Genomic DNA, 21,976 nt, shown 5'->3' with positions numbered 1-21,976 from the left:
GCCTATGTCTTTGAGACAAGGATTTCTGGAAGCTCTTAATTTTTTTCTAAGGAGGAAGAGACTGGACTTCTGTAATTAGATGGTTATTATGTTTTCTAATGTTTACACACTGGCAGAATGAGAACACAAAAACAAATCTACATGACCACAATAAACGAAAACCCTTTCAAGACTGTTTCCATTTAAAATTAAAGGTCGTGCCATTTAAGGGAGTCTAAAGTGCTGGAACATGCTACAGCACTGCCTGCCCTGGAGAAGGATAATCTCGTTTAAAAGGTGGGTTGTTTAATTTAAAATAAATAAATAAATACATACATAAAAAATTCACTCTTGACATGCTTGTTTTGGAGCTCCTCAAGGAGTGGGAAGTTCACAAAAATGAGTTCATCACCTCCCATGCACTGGGGCAGGCTCCAGCCCTCGCCCGCCTCTCTGGGGCCCTGCAGGCCATGGGAGATCTGTAGCCCGAGGAGGGAGAGAAAGATCTGGCCAGTAACAACATCTACACATCTACGTGCTGGAAGGGGCCTCCTCTGCCTCACTGCTTGTCTGGTGGCAAGACCCTCTTATCCCTCATCAGCAGAGGAAAATCCCTTCCACATTAAGTACAATTATAGGCGAAAATTGGCTGCCAATTTTTGAAAATCTGTCCCTTTAAGTTTTAAGGGAGCTGGTTTCCTTTTCAATTTTAAATATATCTCACCCATATGGGAATAATACACAATCAAATCCAATATTTTTCCTACTGCTTAGCAGCTAAGTTATTTACTTGACTTTAACAAGACTTTTCTTTCCTCTTCCCCGAGTTTGAGAGCAAGCACAAGCTGAGATGAGCTGTGCTGCCGTATGAGCAGGCAGCCGCTTCCAACAATTTATTTGAAAAGAAGCAGATCAGTATGTTAGGTGGGAAAGGGAGAGACTTAGTGTAGGCGGGGGAAAGAGGGGAAAAAGTCAAGGTTTAAATTTTTTGTTGTCGTAAATAAGCAGCTTGAAACATGGGAACAGAAAATAGGAAACTTTCAAAGACTTGACACACCTATTTCCTACTGCTGGAAAATTAAGACAGTTCCATAAGCTGCATCTCCCCTAAATTAAAAACAATGCACAAAGGGTGTTAAGCTAGCCATGCAGACGTAATGGCCATTAAAAAAATCCCACTTGTATGCTGTGCAAATTTGCATGTGCAACCTGCATCTGTTCTTAAGACTAGATTGAAGGCAAAACAATTTTACTTTGAACCCCTTTTTTTCCCCAAAAACTGTAGAAATAAAAATTTAGCATCTTTACTATTTACAACTTCCTTCTTAGAAGACACAGGTAGAGCATTAATGCCTTCCAAAATGTAACCTTACACATCTGGCCAGCAAACATCTGGATATTTATCTTCACTCATCATTTCCTTTCCTAAGTCCAAAAACTGTCAGTTATTTCAGCTGAGATTCAGCCCAAGGGAGTACAAAAAAAAGTTACATCCTTCTTTTGTCCAGGTTTTATAAACTGCTTTTTACCTTTTTCCCTGGGATACCAGTAAGTATAAAAATAAGCAGTCTGGATTCCTTTGACTGTGGTTTTTATTCTGTGAATATGCACTTCTGTAGCCATGGGGAGCATACATATGCAATTGTATTTATTACACAGTCATATCTGCAATGCATGCAAAATATCCTACATATTTAAGCAGGCTTTTTTTTAAGTATTACATACATCCAGAAGAAACTACTCAAATCACAAGTAAGAATATAGATTGGTTTGTGAATAAACTATACAGCAAAACTTATGCCAATTGAGGTTCAGATTTGAAATAGTCACAAAACAGGAAATGTAAATATCAATTCATTTAAAAAAGTAATAAAATAAAATTAAAAAAAACTTTTCACTTGCAGAATTGTTGTAATGGAAACACTGCCTTTGGACTGGAGGCACCAACCTGAGGACCTCACCCCGAGTTTGTCCCTTGCCCTGCAACTATTCTAGGAAAGTCGCTTCATCTGCCTGTGTCGTCCTTCCCCTGTGTCACAGAGGGGTATAATGAAACTCATCTCCTTTGCAAAACACTTTGCAGTTTAACTATGAAAAAAAAAACTCTAAGAAATTCAAATGTATTAAGATACATATTTAGCAAAGGAAAATGTTAAACATTTCTGAATCTATCTAATTATGAGTGTAGTTTCTCTTACTATTCAGTAATTTAATGCTACTGCTGACTTTAAATTTTCCACATCACCATCCTGGTATCCAACCTGAAATTGCTTAGCAGAATGTTTTGGACAAGAAATCAAGAATTCAAACTACGCAATGAGTTTTTTTGATGTCTGTTGTTTAGCTGAGGTTGCATTCACTTCTTTGTTATTTCTTTGAACCAGCTTCATGCTTTCCGACTTAACTCTGCCTGGTGAAGTTGAAGCACTCTTAGAAGAGAAGTTAAATATGGGTATAATTTCTAAGTTAAAGACAAAAGAGCAAAAATTGATTATTATGTCTTCTTAAAATTCTGTCATTTAGTATGAATTTATTTCATATGTGTACTGTGGGCACTTTGCACGCTGCCATTTGTCCCATAGGAATGCTGCAAAGCATTCATGACTCACATTAATTTTAACCGTATGGTACAAGGGAAGCTGCTAATGATACAAGCAGCTTATATACTTAATTCTCCTTTTCTCCATAATACTTCTAGATTTATTTTCCAACTTTAAATCAACAAATAAAATATATGTATAAGTACCAAAAAAACCATTTAAAATTTCATGATAGAACGAGTGGATAAGAGAGACCAAAAGAGCAAAGCCAAAAATAGTGGGAAAGACTTGAGAGCTGGTTTTGACAGGTTTGCTTATTCCTGCCTCACATCACTTCTAGGCAACAAGCAACTCAGGAAGAGTTCCTTTTTTTAAAAAAAAAAAAAACAAAACAACAACAAACCACAAAACCAAAAACTTACTTTCTTCTTTGAAACAGAAGGTAATTTCCAGTCAAAAGTTTATTAAATTAAAAGACAGTTTTGGGTGAAAACTCCTTTTTGTCACATCTTATAGGTTACTTTACTGAAAAAAAGGTAAGGTTTTATTTTTATGACTACAAATTTTTTAGAATCTCAGCATCTATATGTGTTAATAGTGACTATAATTTCAAAGAAAATAAAAAAAAACATAAAAGCATCTAAAATGTATGATGCATATATAAAACATATACTTTCCTTACACCACTGTGCTGTAGAATAATAAAAAAAAATTCATATTTTTTCTGTCTCAATTTTAATAGGCCAGTTTCTAGTTAATGGAAAGCATGAACATGATGTCATTGATTTCTGAAATGATTCCTTGTGAAAACACATCACTTGCCATAGTCTTATTACAATCTGAGAGTCTGCACTTCCCTTTTTATACTTAGCAATAGTTTTGCCACTGCTGGACTTACAGCTATAATACAGCAAGGTCTTCTTAGAATGACAGCGATATTTGTGATATACCTTAATTAAATAGAATGAAATTCTAACTTTATTAAAGTTAAAAGTAACAATGGAAAATCTCACCCATGCTCGACAAGGTCAGGTGCACAGGTTGTTCAGCATTGTCTGAAGCAATGCCCCCCCAGTTTCACTGATAGTCTGCGTAATTACTGCCACTTACTCATCCTCATCAGAGAGGCTGAGCATGATCGTGGATTTTTCCTCAGAAGAAAAGTTTGTAAGAGTTTCTGGAAAGTTAAAAACTAGGTAGAATCAAGAGTCCTTCTCCTGGACCCTACAAAACCTTGCACTTCCCCATGCATACATGCCAATATGATTTGATTATTCACAATTTTTGTTTACCAGAAACAGAAATACAATTTTTGAATACTTCAGTTCCTATTTAGCCACCCCATTTAGCTACAGTTCCCATGTAGCCCAGAGGTCAACATCCACTGCTAAAATCCAAATGCTTTGCAGAATGCCAACTATGAATACCATAGTAACAGCCAAGTGATTCTTATTTGGGATATCTGTCTTTCATACAGATTTATACATGAGAACATTGCAGCTATCTTCTTGCAACAGGATGTTTATTTAAACCATGTCTTCATTTTTAAGATTGAAAAACGAATTTTACTTTTAAAACATTTAACCTTGCTGAATTTATTCAGGTTTGACAACTATTGATTCTTGAGAAAAACTAATTGAGAAATACTGTAGGTTATTTAAATATCTTTGGTTGGAAAAAAAAAAGATATGACAAAAAAGGAATTACTGATAATTCCAGCTATTAAAAAGAAAAAAAAAGGCAAAAAATCTGGTTAGTAATTTTTGTTAAGTTACACCTTCCACCAGCATGCTATCAATTTAGATAGAGTGTGATGTAGAAAAGATTGCCATTCCTACACTCAAAAAAGCATTTTTGGCAGTTCAAATACTTTAATTAAGGCAATAAAGATGCATGGAAGGAAACATACATGCAAAGAACATTGTCCAGATACAATAACGTTTTGTCTGCTCCAAACACACTTTAAATGTTAATTGCCAATCTTGCATTGTATAATAAAGTATTTTAAATGGTAATGGCCTCACTAGATTTTTAGCAAGCAAGGAAAACTATTACAGACATCCAGCTTCTAGAAATCTGAGTAATATCCTGAAAGGAACAGCTTGCCGGTTGGGGGTTGGGGTGGAATGCACTTTTAGTCTGCTTTAAAAAGTCTTTTTAAATTTCTTACTCATAGCAAAAAACCAATACCCTTTTCAAATTTGCAAGTAATCATGCACCTATTCCTTGTAAGGAGTGCACATCAGTCAGTAAAACTGAGGGTGCAATTAGCAATAGACAACCTTTTTTTCTTGGGTTTTTTTTGGGGTTTTTTGTGGTTTTTTTTTAAATTTTAGCTAACTCTGAAATGATCAGTTGTATGCACTTGGAAATATTTCAGTCACATAAGCTGATACCAAATATAATTTTTTAAGAATCTGTGTACACATGCATAAAATACACATGCATAAAATACACATGCATTGATGGAAAAATACACTGAAAAACTTTAAATTACAGGAAAATTTGCATAAAGAATATGTGTCCTTGGAAGAAATGGAAATAGCAATGATATTTGTGATATACCCTTGGTCCTAATACTCCAGAAATAGAAGTTTTTAACAATTCCCACTGAGGAACAGAAGTGCATGCCCATCTCCCCAGGAGGAGCGCTGGGTCCATGTTCCTGCTCTGCATCCCCCAGCCACAGAACCACACACTCCTGTGCCCCAGGAGCCACCTTACCTTTCCCTGCAGGTGGACGGTGAAGGTGCTCCAAAGCTAAATTCTGCACAGTGTGAAAAGTGTTGGAAAAGAAATTTCAAAAGAGCTATTTGAAATTGCAAAATACTGTAAGTCTTCATAGTGCCTATTAGCTAAAGTGCTGCTTCAGAGCAGAGGTGCAGAGAGGTAGAGTTCTGTGCATTTGTTTCTCCATGCTAAAACTACAGACTGACAAACAGAGCAATAACGACCAGGCAATTTTTACTAGCACAGCAGGAGAAAAACAACTTCTTTTTGCAACAGAAAAAGCACAAGCATCTCAATGGGCCATCTGTTTTAGCAATGTCTTTTATTTCTCTAGGCCTCTGCTTCTACTTTAAAACTTAGTGACAAAAAAATAGTTGCCACTGCTGCTGTTTGATTAATTACATGATGTGTGCTTTTACTTTAAATCTAATTCCTTAAAATCACATTTTCATATCACAAATTAAAAACTATTGTTAGATTTGTCTTTTATTGCTGATCTGCTGATTTCAATAGGTTGGCAAGACATGGAAGGGACATAAAAGTAAACCTTGCCCCTCTTCGAACATCCCTCCAGCTCAGGACAATGCTCTCTAGCAAGACACCGTGCAAAGTATTGTATCAGAAACCAAGAGCTTGCACCTCCAAAGTCATTGCAATTGGTTTAGGAAATAAATGTGTTTAAAATGAGCCTGGATCAAGTGATTTGTGTGCAGCTTATTCAGGAAATAGATATTTGTGAGCATTTTTACGTTTCTAATTTAGGAAGATGCCTTTAGCTGAAATAAGTAACAGGGCTTCAAAGTAGGTCAAAGGAAACAAGAATATATATGCTCAGGTGGGTTTTCACTTACTCTAAATATAATTTTCTAGCATAAGATACCTATTCAAAGTTTAAGACAGAAACAAAAAAGTAGGAGAAGACAGACATAGCTGGACTGCTTTCCTAGAACAAGTAGTTGCACTTCCAAACATACAGTTTCTCTCTTCAACTTATGAAGACACCAGATTGAAGATGGTCCTATAACATTTAGGAGACAAAATAGCGTATAATAGAACTATTTCAAACCTTTTTTCAGGTAAAACCCCATAAAAATAAAATCTTCAAACTATTGCAGAAGAACTAGTTTCTCCTCTCCTATATTCACTAACTGCAAAAAGGTTCACTTCAAAACTCGGATAAATCACTTTTTACTTTATGTTCTATAACACCTTAAGAAGTACAAGTGTTATGCACCATTTCATTGGTTTTCAGCAGCACTCTTGGAAAAGTATGTCAAATGAACTGTTGCTCTGCACAGTGAGTTAGATGCTTTCATACTCATGTCTCCACTCAGACTAAAAAGGGATTATTTTTTTCCCCTGCTTAAAATGCACACGCACAGACTAGAGGGCAGCACTAGCCAAGGATATGGATGTGTGAAGACAGCTGACTTTGAATGGTCAGCCCATACTAATTCGTAGCAAATTTTCTTCTCCCACTTCATCCCACAAGATACTGTTTTAAGTTGTTCATGCACAATGATACTTCTATCAGATTAGTTTAATAGTCAGGAGCATGACTGTAATCACAACAGCTACGTGTGCAATGTATCGGTTGCTTCACTACAACCACCTGTTTAATCCCCACACTGTGCACATTTCCTGGGGATCTCAGAAAAGCCATTTCACAAAGGACTTTTGGAATTTATTTCAAGCTTCGAAAAGTTTATGTTTTACCACTTTAAAGAAAAATTTAGATGAAAAAGAACAGAGATTTTCTCCACAGCTTTGAATATTTAAGGATATTCATTTTACATTTTCTAATGTTTTACTGTAAATGCATGTTACAAACTTGCTTTTCTGCAAGCAGATCCAGAGCTTTTTCCCATCTATGCACTCAGGAACAACCCAGGCACTGCAGGTAGGAAAAAGATGAGATTCTACCCTCCAGACACCCATAGGTATCTCTAGTTAATGCATGCTTATATAGAGACCCTCGAGAAGGACGATATATTACGTAAATCCTCAAAGCAGGATTTGAGTATAAACCTCATGCTGGCCCCTTTCCCAGCCATGAGAAAAGATGACTAACAAGTAAAATGGTGGAATATCATTTCTTTTTCATTTTGTACCAGGGAGTTTGCCAGATTTCTTGATGGTGGGAGCCTGAGAAAATATAAACAGTGCCGAGAGGGGACGGAATTACCACTTGAATTTTTGGTATAAAAAATTGAGTCATAATAGCGTCAGCTCACACTTTCATGAATACATATTTCACGACATTTAAGAGTAAAAGATATATTGTCTGTGGCACCATCAAAAAAAAATAATTGCTTTTGTACTTGTATGAAGGCCTAATTCATAACAACCATAGAGATCCATGTCTTCCAGTATCCCAGTATCCTGTGGCAAAGAAAAGCAATTACCAGATATTTACAGAAAAACTACAAGAATCATGCATAGTGACTTTTCTCCTAATACTCTTCCATCACCCAAAGATAAGCAGCTTATGTCTTCTTGGATTAGATGTTGAACCCATGGAGTTTAATTCCTCACCTGTAGCAATAAGCCATGTCCTACCCTCCACTACATCATACTGCTACTCTGGAGTACATCCTACTGCCAAAGTTCCAGAGAGCCAAAAATCCACAGCTGATAACTTTGTCTGTCGTCCAACCTGTTGGTGGATTTGTTATTATCATTGCTCTTAACAACCTCTGACATATCACATATTTAGAAAATCTGTTCACCCATAAATGTCCTCTGGATATCCAGAAATTAATTTTAAACAAAAACTCTCCAGTGGATTTCCTCTTATTCCCATCTTCTAAACTCCTCAGGTTAGACAGATTTCTCAGAAAGTCACTTAATATCTCACAGCTTCTCAAGTAAAACAGGAAAAAGCTTGTGATATCTGCATGTGCCACTAAATTTAACAGACTAAATGAGTCAACCTCGCCCCGTATCAGGACATTATTCCTGCTAGTATACAAGAAATCGCAGTGTTTCAAACAACAGGAACTTATTATGAAGTTGAATAACAAGCTGAAAACAATACCGGCAGGCTCCTATAATTTTATGGGACCCTCAACCACTCCATGTCAGGAAGCCTCATTGCAGCTGAGGTAGTTTTCAGGTGCATTTTTTCAACTAAAACATACATTTAAATATCAAAAGGAATACCAACATTTTTGTTTGTTATGGTTGACTATGGCCTTCTACAAATTAGGTATCCACTCAGAAAGTTACATGACACATAGTAAAGGAGCCCCTCTTATTTCTGAAAAGGAAGAGAAAGGTAAAAGATATAGTTATAAAAGCAAGCATATAGGAATAATAAATGATGTAGTTTATTTACAGTGGAGTTGGAAGGCAGGGAATGAATCATAATCACATGAAATCTCTATTTATTTTCAATTCATGTTATGCTGTCTGCAGGTATTAGACTAGAATCAATCAGAAGATAGAACAGAAAATATGCAACCAGCTATTGCTTTTGCTATTTTTGTGAGGCAAGCAGAGTCAGCATTTTAATACCCTGCTCTCACAAGCCTGTTTAAAACATAAGAAAAAACAACTGACAGAATGGCAAAAAATGTTTTTCTCTAAAATTCACAAGAAGAAAATATTTTTCTCTTAATCGCTGGGTATCAATTCCCTTTGCAATCAACACAAGCTGTGACAAGAAAAAGAGCAGAGTTTCCTTCAGTCACTTGGCAGTTCCCAAATTTTTCTATCTTTCACTGGGGTGGAATTAATTTTTTTTCATGCTAGATAATCAATAGGACACTGAATTTCTAGTCAGCTAAATAGTGGCATTTTCCCACATGCAAGGACAAGCCTAAAAAACCACCACCACCCAACCCTCTCCCCTCTGCCCTCCAAATGGGGCCTTTGGCATGTAAAAGACCATTGTCATTTACTGTATTTCTAGGGGAATACAGATTTTCCTGAAAAGAAATCCTTGTTTGTTTTATTGTTCCCAATAACAAAAGTCAGACATCATTTTATGATAATTAATTTCCCATAGATCTGAAATCCTTTAAATCCAAAATTATTTCAATATATTATCAATTCTTATTATAAATTCTACTTAACAAGTCCATTCTAATATACTGACTTCAGACAAATACATTATAAAATGCAGATGAAAGAAGCACTTCAAAGGCAGGAATGGGTCAGACAAATAAAGATAGCATAATCATATGATTTGAATACACTCTCCAAAAATGATCAGTAAATGTAGATGGTGAAGAGACTTTGAGCCCTGCTGTCTTTTCCTTTAACAAGCTTGCAAGCTCAAACTCATCTCCTTATCCAACAGTGATATAGCATTGCACTGGTGTCCAAAATGATAACATATTAGGATTATCATTGCAGACTACATATACAATTAGCAGAAAGAATAAGACTGGGTTTTACTGTTGCCCATTCCAGTCATTTTAATGGCATGGGTCTTGAGACACTGCCTGCCCCAATTTATCCACTCGGGTTCCTTATAAAAGGATGAGTTAGTTACCTGACTGTGCACTACTGACCCCAAAAATCCTCTCTGATCTCTCTGAAGTCTCCAGTTTCCCCATAGATTCTGTGCTAGCAAGTCCCTGACCACTACACAGGACCACATGTCCTGCCCAACAGCTAAGCTGACCTCATGACTACTGAAGTGAGTTGAATTATTAAAGAAACCCAACAGCCTTGTTTTTTAACATCGACTCTTTCAGTGATCTTATGCACATAATGTCTGTGCTGGAGGCTTTTTTTCAGAACTGAGTGGGTGGTGAACTGTAGCATCATACAGGAAAGAGCAGCCAGAAACTTCTGGAGTCAGCTCTGCTGCTGAAGAAATTGTTCTATGAAACCGTAAAAAACGATGCTTACTGGGAGAAGAGGCAGAAGCAATTTAAGCCATGGCTAAAAGAAACCCCCTTTTTAAAAAATTCTACAAAACAGGAGATGAAAAGTTCACAAAGCTTCCAATTCTTGGAAATGTTGGAAAGAAAATCTCCACAACACCCTCAGTTGAGACATTTTGCCAGAGATCTGAGGCATGGCCTTTTGAGGGACAATGCTGAAGTGAGTTTTTGGGGTTTCTTCTTTCTCCTCTGACCCTTCAGAAGCTGGCCTTGGCCAAAAGGTCAGTCCCGTTGGGTGGGAGAATCAGAAGCTCGGAGACCATTGCTCCAGAATACACTTGGAGTAATAGAAGGCTTACTTCTCATCCACCATAAACAAACTCAGAATTATTAAGAGACACACCATTAACTCAAAGTTTTATGTAGCAGCTGGGGAATCTGCTGAGGATATACTTATCAGTTGAGGTCTATTTTACGACGTCTGCACATAACTCAAACCATCAGCTCATATTGGCTCGACCTTTCGCTGACAGGGACCGTGTCACGTATCCCACAGGGCAGCTGGAAGCCGCCAGCGGACAATGGGGGTGAGCGGCTGACACGGGCCGCCACGGCCCTGGCAGAACAATGCAGCTGCTGCGGAGGTTGGCCCCACTGAAGGAAACTCGCTTCTCCCAGGTTGTCTGAGGGGAGGGACACCGGAGCAATGGAAATTCCCCAGCAGTAAAGAAGAACAAAAGAAGAGGTGTTGGAAGCTGCCGTTAAAAAGAGACAGGCTCTCTAAACCTGCTGGCTGCCAGACTTGGACAGCTTCTTCCAAGGCCTGAAAGAGGAGAGGAGGGTCCCCTGCCTGACAGAAAACCACACTGCTCTGCAGGACACAACCCCTCCGGAAGGGGAGATTAAAAACTAGTCCCCTCCAAAGCGCACCGGACTTTTACTGTCCCCCGTTGGGGCATGGCATTGAAAGCGCAGCCAGTGCCAAGGGCCCTGCTCAGCCCAGGGGTGTCCCCCGTGCCCAGGTCGGCCACGAAACCCCCACTGCCCCGCAGCCGGGACCTGGGCTCAGCACGAGCCCGTCTCTCTTGTTTTTGCATGTATCTGGAAGTCTCTACATTTCCTCCCCTGATTAAAAGGTGTGGCTGCTGAAGAAATTAGTTTACAGAGCCTCCAAATTCCTTACTGCCGCTGTCATATGTCTGCAACAGGAGTATCCGCGAGGCTAGGGCGTGGGGAGGGGTGTGCTGCACCACGGCACTGCTCTGGGACTGCCAAATCCCCCTTTCTAGCAGGAGTAACTCTGCAAGGACTCTGCACCTGGAGAGGAAACTTGAGGAGTAATCTGTATATGCTAGATTAAAATATCTGGTAAAAATCCCTCAAACCCACACATATCCTTCCCTGAAAAAAATTAAAATAAAACCTGTGATTTTACAGCTTACTTTCCTTATTAGTACAGCCGTAACGGGTGTTTTTACTGAAACAAAGGGAAAAGTTACATTGATTTATAAATTCATTAAAAACACCAGAAGAAAAAGCAGTGGTTAACTAAGTACTCTCACTGACTGCCATAGCTTTTGGACCAAGCCCAGAAGAATGCTGGAATAAGTGGTGAAACATTTTATTTTCTAACTTTTTAGTGGCTACTGCAAACAATGGAAAATACAAGCACATACTTAGAATAACTCTATCCTCTGCAAAATGAGATCACACCTAAAAATACTTCCTCTTGTTGCTGTATAACTTCAGTTTATGATAATAGCTATTACACACATATAGTATGGAGGAAAAAATAGCTTCCAAAGTGCTGGTTAAAAACTTGATATTGTATAGTAGAGTTTCTGCTGCAGAATAAACTTGAAAATTTGTAATGATTCAGACTATTTGAATAAATAGCAGAATGGACAATCCAATTATTGCATGGATAAGATGAAATAAGGTAGTAAAAAGCCAGGGGTTTGAGTTATCAAATTATTCCTTGGAGACAGGAAAAGCTATACGATGATGATGATGATTCTTTGTATCAAAATTATGTCAAGTATTAAGAAACAACTGCAAAATGTGTCTGAATTTTAGTTTTCCAGTTTGAAACAATTAGCGCTATTATTTATATCCCCACACATAAGCCCACACAGCTTGAATTTCCTGGGATATACATGTGCTATTAATTTTTAACTTCACTTTAGGATCCAAGCCTGAATCACCAGGCCCTGTCGCTTTCAAGTGCAAGGGTGTGTTTTGTCCACTTGTACCAGAGACTGTTCCAGTGCCCTGGCTTCTCAAAGTGCAAAGGTACCTTTCACATTTTATTTTTCAAAAGCATCTCCTACACTTAAATACCCTTAGCAACCTCCGAAGCAGCCGACTTTCGCAGCTGTGTTGCCGTGCTACGGATTTCATCATTGCTTGACCAGAGAAAAGAGCGTTGGTTGAGTTAAAAATCACCATTTCAAGTGCACGTTGCATCAGTTTCCTGCTGAGTAGCACAGGCCTAACAGCAAACAATAGTTCTGTAACCTGACGAAGAGTAAATTAACATTTATAGAACAGATGAGCACTGACATTCTTAAGACAAGAGCAGTATTTTCTTATGCAGTTTGCTCAAATCCATTAATTCTAAAACTGCTAGAGTGTTTAATTTCAAAGTGTGCAATCCCAATGTTCCTCTCAAAATATAGAAAAATATAGACGAGACTAAATGCAAAGTTACTGCAGGAATAGAAATACTTGCAATTGCTTTAGAGAGCACAAAGCAGACCCTGCTCCCTTCTCTGCCAGTGGGAATTTTACCACTGACTCCAGTGAAAGCACAGCCAGGCTAGTGATTTTCTTACACTTGAAGGCAATTATTTTTATTTTAAAATGCAGGAATAGCCTCCCGCTCTGGTCCAGTTCTCAGCCTGAGGCTGTAGCCCTGCCAGCACTGTTAATGTCATTGTTTGCGAAGCGTATTCCCAGTCTCGCGTACACCCACGCAGGGCTCCCAGCTCCCGGCCGCGATGTCCCCCCTGCCGCATTGTTCCAGCTCTCCCCGCTTCCTCGCCTCCCTCCCTGTCCCCCCGCCAGCCCCAGCCCCCCACACCATTGTTGTCCCCCTGCACCCACCCTGCATTGTTCTCACCGCCGCCCGCCTGCCATCCCCACCTGGGAGGGACCCTTCCTCCCTCCCACTCCCCGTAGCAGCTCCGGCTCCTTTCTTACCTACTTCCATATATTCCTCTGACCTATTGGCATCAAAACATTTTTCCCTTTCTGAAAGCGCATTACATAAAGTATGGTTACTAGATCCCACGGCTTTTGTGAGCTGTGGGCGCTCTGCCTTGAGAAGCCCAGTCCAAAGTCTCTTAAACAACAAGATTCTTATTTCATTGCTATGGACTTTAGATCAGGCCCAAAATTAGGACTGATAGAAAGTGTTATTGCATTTTCAGATAGGATATAAAAGGCTAGAGCAAAAATATGTTGTCACTATAGAACAGAAGCATGTAACGAGACAGGTACATAGAGATAGATATTATTACTTCTTCACAATATATAGAAATGACTGGCATGATTTATATTGGCTCCATTGTTGAAATAAATAAAAGTTAAATGCTTTCTAAACTGTGCTTTTTCTCTTTCATGTATAAAAGCAAGTAGGGTTAAAAATATACTTCTAAAAAAACAAGGCAAGGCTCACATTTATGTTGTCAAGTGTTAATTGCAGACAGGTTTTCTAAAATATTCGTACACGTATATCTCTATATAAAAAGTATAGAAACATTTTTATTCATTTACCAACTAAACAATATTGAATGTTTAAAAAGATTTTTAAAAAAACACAGAAACAGATGAAGTTAGCCAGCTGTCCTGTCATTATTTTGGCCACCTTGGTTTTTACTGCTCTCCATTTTGTACACCCATGAGGTTCTTTTGAACTAGTTATCTATATTTTTCGTACAGGCATATAGGGATACTAACCCTAAATTTTTATGTACTTCTTTTTTTTTTTCCTATGATACTTCACTTTTGCTGTGGTACTGCTTTTGAAATGATACTCCTTTTCACAAAATCATGTTTATTATACAGAGTATGATGTATAAACTGTTTTTCATGCTTAAATTAAAAGTGAGTCTTTGCTAATCCTTGGGAAAGAGAGCAGCTATATATATTTAGGGTAGAATAAGTATAGAAACAAAACCAAATACCTCATTTTGTTAATAAATAATTAATATATTTTGTGGTTTAATACATTAAAAACTCATTAACTCTTACCATGGCTTATGCGATGAAAGCAGTAGTATGCAAAGTCCACTCCCAGGAGTGTCAAATACCATGTCCATGGCGAGTCCCAGGGCAGTTCAAAGAGTCTGTAGTTATTCCATACGTAGATATAACTAATTAAGTCAATACTTCTGAATAAAACACTGAAAGAGATATCAAAAGAGTTTTATCAATAATTTTGTCAACTATGTATTTACCATTTATCAGATGGGAGTCTTTTTGTAACACATAAAACCAACCTCCAAGTTGTGCAACTGCCGTCAAGTAATACTACTATTGACTTCAGTGGAACCTTTGCTTAAGGTCTGCGAGGTTTTTTGAAGCCAACCCTCACCCACACACCACCCATGTTGTAGCATGAGAGATGCTCAAAGGCTGAAGCGCTCCTGTGCTCTGCAGTTATTATGGTGTTCCTGTTCTCCCAATTCTGGAAGAAACCCATCCTTGCTAACTCACAAGTCAGAAGTGACTGAAGGATAGCAGCAATTATGCTCAAACACTAATATATGACATGAAAATACCTTGGCTATTTCCATTGTAAAGAAGGGCACAGAAGATGACAGGACTTTTGGGAGCAGTGAGATATTCAATCTGCTCAGCGTATCGCTTAACCTCACTTGAAAAGAGGATAAATGCAGCAGGAGGAGACAAAGCCCAGTGCCTTTGAAAAGAAGGGAAAGGGCAATTGCTAGAGAAAAAAATGGCAGAACTGCCAGAAATGGGGGGGGAGGGGGAGGGGGGAAATCGTGAATTTGCAAAGGCAGGAAAGCCACCAGACAGCAGCTTTTCTTGCTGCCAAGTTCCTGGACTACAGGGAGCGAGCAGCTACCCCTGACCTAATGCAGGTCAGCACTGAGACCAGAAGAAGGAGAAAGAAAGCAGCTCTGGGATGGACAGGCCAGATCCAGCAGTAACTCTCCACAGCTGTTTAGGTTAATACAAATTTGGGTTGTCAGAGTCACACCCTTCCCGCAGTGCCCCACCACCTCCCACCCCATTTCACTCATTCAGAGGCAGAGCTATCTCCAGACAAAATGGGTTTGCCAGATGAGTTTTTCGATGGATTGGGAAGCGCTAACCCCAGCATGAGAGAGAGGAGAAACCGTAGGCACTGGGGTGAACCAGGTGATAATTGACTTGGGTAACTGTGAAATGGTGCCTCAGCTGCAAATTGATGTATATTTGAACTGGCATTTTTGTAGAAGAGAGTACTCCACAGCATGATTTGCAGCAGCCTCCTCATACTCCCTCCTGCTACCCTCCTTTGCTGTGTTGCTGAAAATGTTTGTGGGACTGTGGCAAACTGAACTGAAAAGCAGCAAGCAGAAGAAAAGTAGGGAAAGATACCCTTTTTTGTATATTAATGGATTAAATGCACCTCAGTTGAGGGCTTAAGAGTCAGAAATAAGATTATCATTAGCACCATCATCTACACACAGAAAAAACTGATCTAGTTCTCAGAAATTTTTGCTGCTATTTTTTTTGGGGGGGGGGGTTGGGGGGTGAGCAGAGGAATTATCAGCAGAACAACACCTTTGTGCAAAGTTGTACAAGATTTTAGAAGTCTACAAATCCTATTCATGGTTGAAGGAAGACTGAGGGATTCAAATTCAGGGAACTCCAAATGGAGATTGCAAATGGCATACCTGCAAGACACTACTTGAATAGAGGTGGTAACAAAATGCATGTAGATGTCACAGCCTTGCAAAACCTCAGCTGAAAGACTGTCACAGACCAACATCTCTCTTGCAATTTAGTCTTATCTGGAACTTCACCCTACATTGAAACCAGTCTCCATACATCTCTCTGTCCATGTCTGCTCATCTTTATCTCTGTGTTGCTTCTCAACGACAATTCTTCCCAAACCCTGCCTTTTTTAAAAAAAAACCACTTTTTTTCAGTTAGATTATTTTTTATATAGTTTACAGCATAGCCACAAAAAATACTTGAATCTTCAAAATTGAAAAAGGACATATTAGACTGCTTCTCCTCTAAAGCCTTGTTTCACACACCTGGAAAACATCTCCAAAAACAGTCCGGCCATGCCCTGTACTTTTGGGTAGCTGCACTGAAACACGAGAGAACCTCAGCAAACATGGTTGTTTCAGTTTGCAAACCATACCCCATGCTACGACTGAACTTTGCGGTCACCTCCATATTTTTGCAGATACATCCACTCAGAGCTTTTCTACTTCTGGCATTAGCACCTCTTCCCATAACAGTGTTTTGTATAAGGCTAGAAGAAAACACCTTAAGCTTCTGTGCTGCTAGCTTCTCTATCAATGAGGAACAAAGCTGAAAATCCTGAGCTCCCAATACTAGCCTGCAAGCAGAATAGTATCACATCCACCATTTTATCCTGAGAAACTGAAGCATTACAAGGAGTTCTTGCTTGGGAAGAGGAGAACCAATATCTTTGCCGCAGCCAGCTGCCACATCTTATCTGCAACTCATTCCTACCTTTACTGCAATCATCCCAGTTTTATCTCTTGGACAAAACCAAAACACAACAAAACCCATGAAGTTTCATTTCAGCGGCTGGCAAATGAAGAATTTTTCTTGACTAGCAATGACAGGTGTACCTACAAGTTCAAAAACAACTTAGCTATGCCCAGAAGTTGGACCATACACACCTGGAACATGTTTAATTTTCATAAGAGCTGTGTTCTATAAATATTTTTAAAGAAGATTATATGTATCCAACCAGATTTTTGCAATTCATCTCATGAAGCATCTGTAAAGTTCAGTATAAATTCTCAATCCCTTTCACAACAGGTCAGAAGGGAGCTGATATTATTCAAACACAAAGAAATGGGCATTTCTTAACATCTTTTCAATGACCAGGAAATTTAAAACACCTCTTGCAACATAGAGTATCAGTTATTATTAGGTACTGTTTTCTTACTTTATTCTTTTGCTTTTATTAACATATAATGCTTTTGCAGTACATCCAAAGATCTGTGAACTGGTACATTTCCTCCATTTTTGATCAGCTTTCAGTATTTCACCCTCGAGTCTTTTTTTTTTTCCCCCCACAGGCTGAGGCCAAGGTGTAAAACTTGAGCTAACCCTGCAACATATTTTTTATATATGTAATTTGCTGTACAAGTCAGAATTTGCTTATTCTTTCCTTCATGCTTGAATCACAACTCTACAGCACATAAGACTAGCTGATTACTGTAATTAATTTAGAGTAATCCATCATATCGCTATGCTATGCTGGAGAAAGAAGAGTTGCTTAGCTAAGTATTTTTTAAAAATTTACAGTGTGATAGATAGGAAAGTCCAGAGCTTGCATTCAGTTATGATTCTGAAAGTTCACTTGGAGTTTTAAAGGTTTATATTGCTCCTTTTTTTCTCCCTCAAGTTTCATTTTCACTTCTTGAAAATACTGAAGAGAACCTAAGAACACTTTTTCCTCATTTAAATGTTAATTTTTAACCATAAACATGACAGAAGCAGATAGGTAAGACTTTTGTCATCTAGTCAAATCCTCTGCATAAGGACTAATAAATCCTAGAACAGACTATATAGAAAACCTTATTATATACATTGCATAGATTTATCTTCTTGGATTTTGAACATTTCTGCTGAAAATTTTCTTATTATGTGCAAAGTATGCACTTAGGCAACTGTTTTGACTTGAGAGTGTTCTTGTCTCCTTGTTTCTAAAGTTCATACACACTTTACTCAAAGGTGATAATATTTGTTTTAATAAACCATTTCCCCTCTTCTCTTTCCACTGGGTCAGATTACCACTATCTCTAATTAAAAAAGTCCAAGAAGGAAATTCTGGGAGATGAACTCTCCACGTGGGCATGAAGATCTACTTTTGGTAGATCCCCATGGGATAATGAAGGAGGGAAAAGGCGGAGGAAATTCCATTGGAAGAAAAGGCAGCTGCTTCTTTTCAAAGAATACAAGGTCCCGTTTTGTTTCCTCCAACTCACAGATCAGCCTTAGAGCCTGAAACTAAAGTTTTAGGAAACCTCTTCCATGGTGCTCAGGACAATCACCAAAAGGGAAAAGGGGTCAGAGACAGTAGCCGTTGTCTCTCTTCTGAGCATGGAGCAAGATCTGCGTATCAAAAGTGAAGACCCCAAGGAAACTGCTTCAGCTCTCTCCACTATTGCAGTCACCACCTCGCATCACACTGGGAACCAACCTGGGGCCCCTGAGCTAGAAACACAACTCTACAGCTGGACCTACAAAAGCTCGGCTCTCAAGGGCTTTAACAGACTTGCATCCTTGGAGGTCAGACACAGAGGGAAACATGTTAAGACACCCTGGTCATAGGGTTATATTATCATTAAAAATAGTGAGTTATTACTACTACAGTTTCCCTGGGTTAAATAAATTCAGTTTTCCTAGTCTGATTCAAACTACATGAATGTAAAGTTTCAAAATGTTGAACAAAGGCAGTTTCTCCTTGATAATTTGAAATTATTCAGACCATATATGTAACAGCAGGATACATGAATAATTAAATGCTCTGTAAGCCTTTGTTTTAGAGTGGAAAGTATAAGTATTTCCATTTCCAAAGATACTCGTAGAGCTTTCTTTTCCAGATGAAAAACTGGCTCCAGTCACAATTGAAATAAACATTTTGATAACATGATTTCAGCAAAGAGGAGAAGGGGGGGAGGAGGTAGAAGAGCCTTGAGAAAAGGTCCATTTGCAAAACAAAGCAAACCTCCTGCAACTGAAATCCCCTTTTATTTCCTGTACAGGTGCCAGGTCTTGAACAGACACCCAATTTATTACCTTGTCAGCTGACTTATTAGGGTTGACACAAATCGAGCTGAAATATGCCTGACATACTGCAGTCAAGGCTTTTTTCACGCTTTAGCACAAAGCCAAACTTTCCACAAGGTGGAGGAAAAGGGAGAGGGAGCTGTGGGAGTTCTATTCCCTGTTTTCTATCATCAAGATGAATATGATCCTCTCCCATTCTTAATATGCAAAACCAGTCATGAAATAACCCAAGGCTAAAAAATAATTCACCAAAATGATACAGCTGGGAAATGATTATCAGGCTCTGGAAAGCCCTTGATTACAGGAAATAGCACCTACATTTTGAGAAAATGTTCCCACCAGGCACAAAAGCTGAATCAAAGCCTCTCCTCTTCCTCAGTGTGGCTTTCTTCTCTAGCATTTTAGCCTAAGTAATGCAAATCCTAAGTTTTCCTCAAGGAGAAAAAAAAGCTATCAAATGCAAAATGAAGGAAAATGGAGGTGAGTTTGGTATCCCTACTAGCTGTATTGTACGCAGCATTGCATAACGTTTTGTCTAACAGAGCTGATCTTTTCTTCACCAAACCTATTCCTGTTGCACTTCATTTTTTATCCTCTAATTTAAGACACTAATATTAATTTACAGTAGTGGGTGGAATAAAACATGAAATAACAGATTTTGGAAGAAAAAGAAAAAAGTCAGCATTAAGCTTTTTCATTATTAAATCCAAGTCCTTCCTATATAATACAAGTCACTTGTTTATCTTTGCTCTTTCATACATAAATAAGCAATCAATTAAAGATCCAGCACGACTTAAATATTTTCATGAGAAGGTCCACTGCCTTTAGTGATATAATCCATATTAGTAACATTTTGCCCTAAGTTTATGCAAGGTCTTCTGGTAAATTTCATTACATGTGATCTTTAAAAGATTAGAAATCCTAGTTTAAAAACTTTACTAGAGCTGAGCTTCTGGCATTGTGGTTTATTCTATTTGCTTTATGAGAATGGAAGTTATCTTAATTTAGACCTATTTATACCTGCCCAGCACACTAGGCAGTAAATTCTATTCCAGTAAATTCAGGACACACAATATTGGGAGATTCTAGAACATCAGCTTCAGTGAGGCAACGGACCTGACTTTTCAATATTTGTATAAATATCACCATATAAGTGTACTCCAAATGTTTACTTAGTACCTTTTCCCAATAGAGGATCTGATTTTGATCTCTCCTACTTGGTTATTCCACTGAAGTCAGCAAATTTGCATTACAGTTTAAGTTAGATTAGAAACAAGCCTATAATATTCTCAAAGGTCACAAACAGAAGTAGTAAGGAAAGAGAGAAGGGTATTCAACTCAGATTAGTTCTTCTGAATTTATCTAGAGTAAAGGAACCAGTAACAGATGACTATAAAAATATAGTGAAATAACTTTGGTGAAACATCATAGCGGATGAAATGATGAAATAAGGAAAAATATTGACATGAGAATTTCTATTGAACTGCTTTGGTCATACTTCTGAACTTTTGAAATGATAGTTTGTTTTTGTCCATGATATACAGAGTGGTGAAAGTCCATTCTTTTCAGATCTGAAACACTGATTTCCAGAATCATTAAGAGACATTTTCCCCCAATTTCCATAACTTCTAGGTGTTGACCCAGGAAACTAGGTTGGCCAGCTCTAAAAATGCTGCCCCTGTGCTCCATCTAGTGGAATCCTGATTTAAGCTTAATGCATCTTTTACCAGAGAAGTGCTTCAGTCAGAAGGGTACTCTACACAGAAGCAGTTCCTTAGAGTTTTTTTCAAAATGCATGCAAACTGATACAATATATCTTAAAGAAAAATACAGAAACATGGAGTAAAAATCTACACAACATTTAATGGGTTTGAGAAACTGGTATATTTTGTGAGCTACAGAGACTACTGAACTTAGTAACATACTTCCAATAAGGGTAAACTCAGTTCACAGTCTGCATTTTCACAGAAGAGCAGAATACCTGAGAACAAACACTGACAGCTTGTCTTTGGTTCTAAAGACATGGCAGGTGCAAAGCTGGTCTCTGAGATTCAGGAACAGGCGATCACTGAGCCATGTACTGGCCCCACAGTATAGAAAAAGGTCATGATGCAATACTAAGGATGTAGACAAATATACATTCTGCAGACAGCTGTGTCTGTGTAAGAGGTTACAGCCTAAAAGAGTAACTGGCTCCCTGACAGGCTTGTGTGAAATACAGCAATCCTCAGAACATTATGGTAGGTAGGGACTACCAGTTGTTTCAGTCAATTAGTTTGAGAACATCCTGACTCTCCCAAGTCTCTCTTCCAAATCCTTCTTTTCAATGTTTAGTAGCTTATATGTCGTTTCTTTTGAAACACTAGTGTTTTAAGCTCAGTTTTCCTTCGTCATCATCAAAAAAGTAGCACTTCATGCACACCAGGCTGTCTGGAGCTGCTCATTGGTACTCCCATGCTCTGCTAGCAGCTCTTCCCCCATGGGTGCTCTCCAGCCTGCTTCAAAGAAAATGAACCAGGTTAGAAAAAAAAAAATCTACAGTTTACACCACCAAAGGTAATGCTGCTGATATGCCTGGGAAGGACTCACCGCTGAGAGAAGTGAGGACAGTAACAGGAGACTGGGGAGGTGGTGATGAGCACCTGATGGCAGGCAGGAAGCACTAGCATCTTTACTTGGCACAGCTGGATTTGGACTTGCCCAAGGCCACAGCATAATTTACACAAAATTTATAAAACTGTGTTAAACTGATGCAGTGAGAAGATAGTAATGGATAGTGTGGATTAATTATCCTAACGTTTACTGATTTAGTTCCACTCAACTGATGACAAACCAGATAAAAAAAAAACCTAATTAGACCAAAAAAATGATTGT

General features: G+C 38.5%; 1 protein-coding gene across 1 annotated transcript in view; it reads right to left on the bottom strand.

Moving 5' to 3' along the window:
- Positions 1-21,976, bottom strand: part of AGMO (alkylglycerol monooxygenase) — a 196,100-nt gene that overhangs the window by 159,299 nt on the left and 14,825 nt on the right. Inside the window, 1 exon segment of the mRNA XM_075746077.1 lies at positions 14,339-14,490. Within this exon segment, the coding sequence (XP_075602192.1) occupies positions 14,339-14,490 (152 nt within the window).

The sequence above is a fragment of the Balearica regulorum genome, chromosome 2 (assembly GCF_011004875.1).
Source record: "Balearica regulorum gibbericeps isolate bBalReg1 chromosome 2, bBalReg1.pri, whole genome shotgun sequence".
Lineage (NCBI taxonomy): Eukaryota > Metazoa > Chordata > Aves > Gruiformes > Gruidae > Balearica > Balearica regulorum.
The sequence above is the reverse complement of the archived record's forward strand: the minus strand, read 5'-3'. Positions and strand labels throughout refer to the sequence as shown.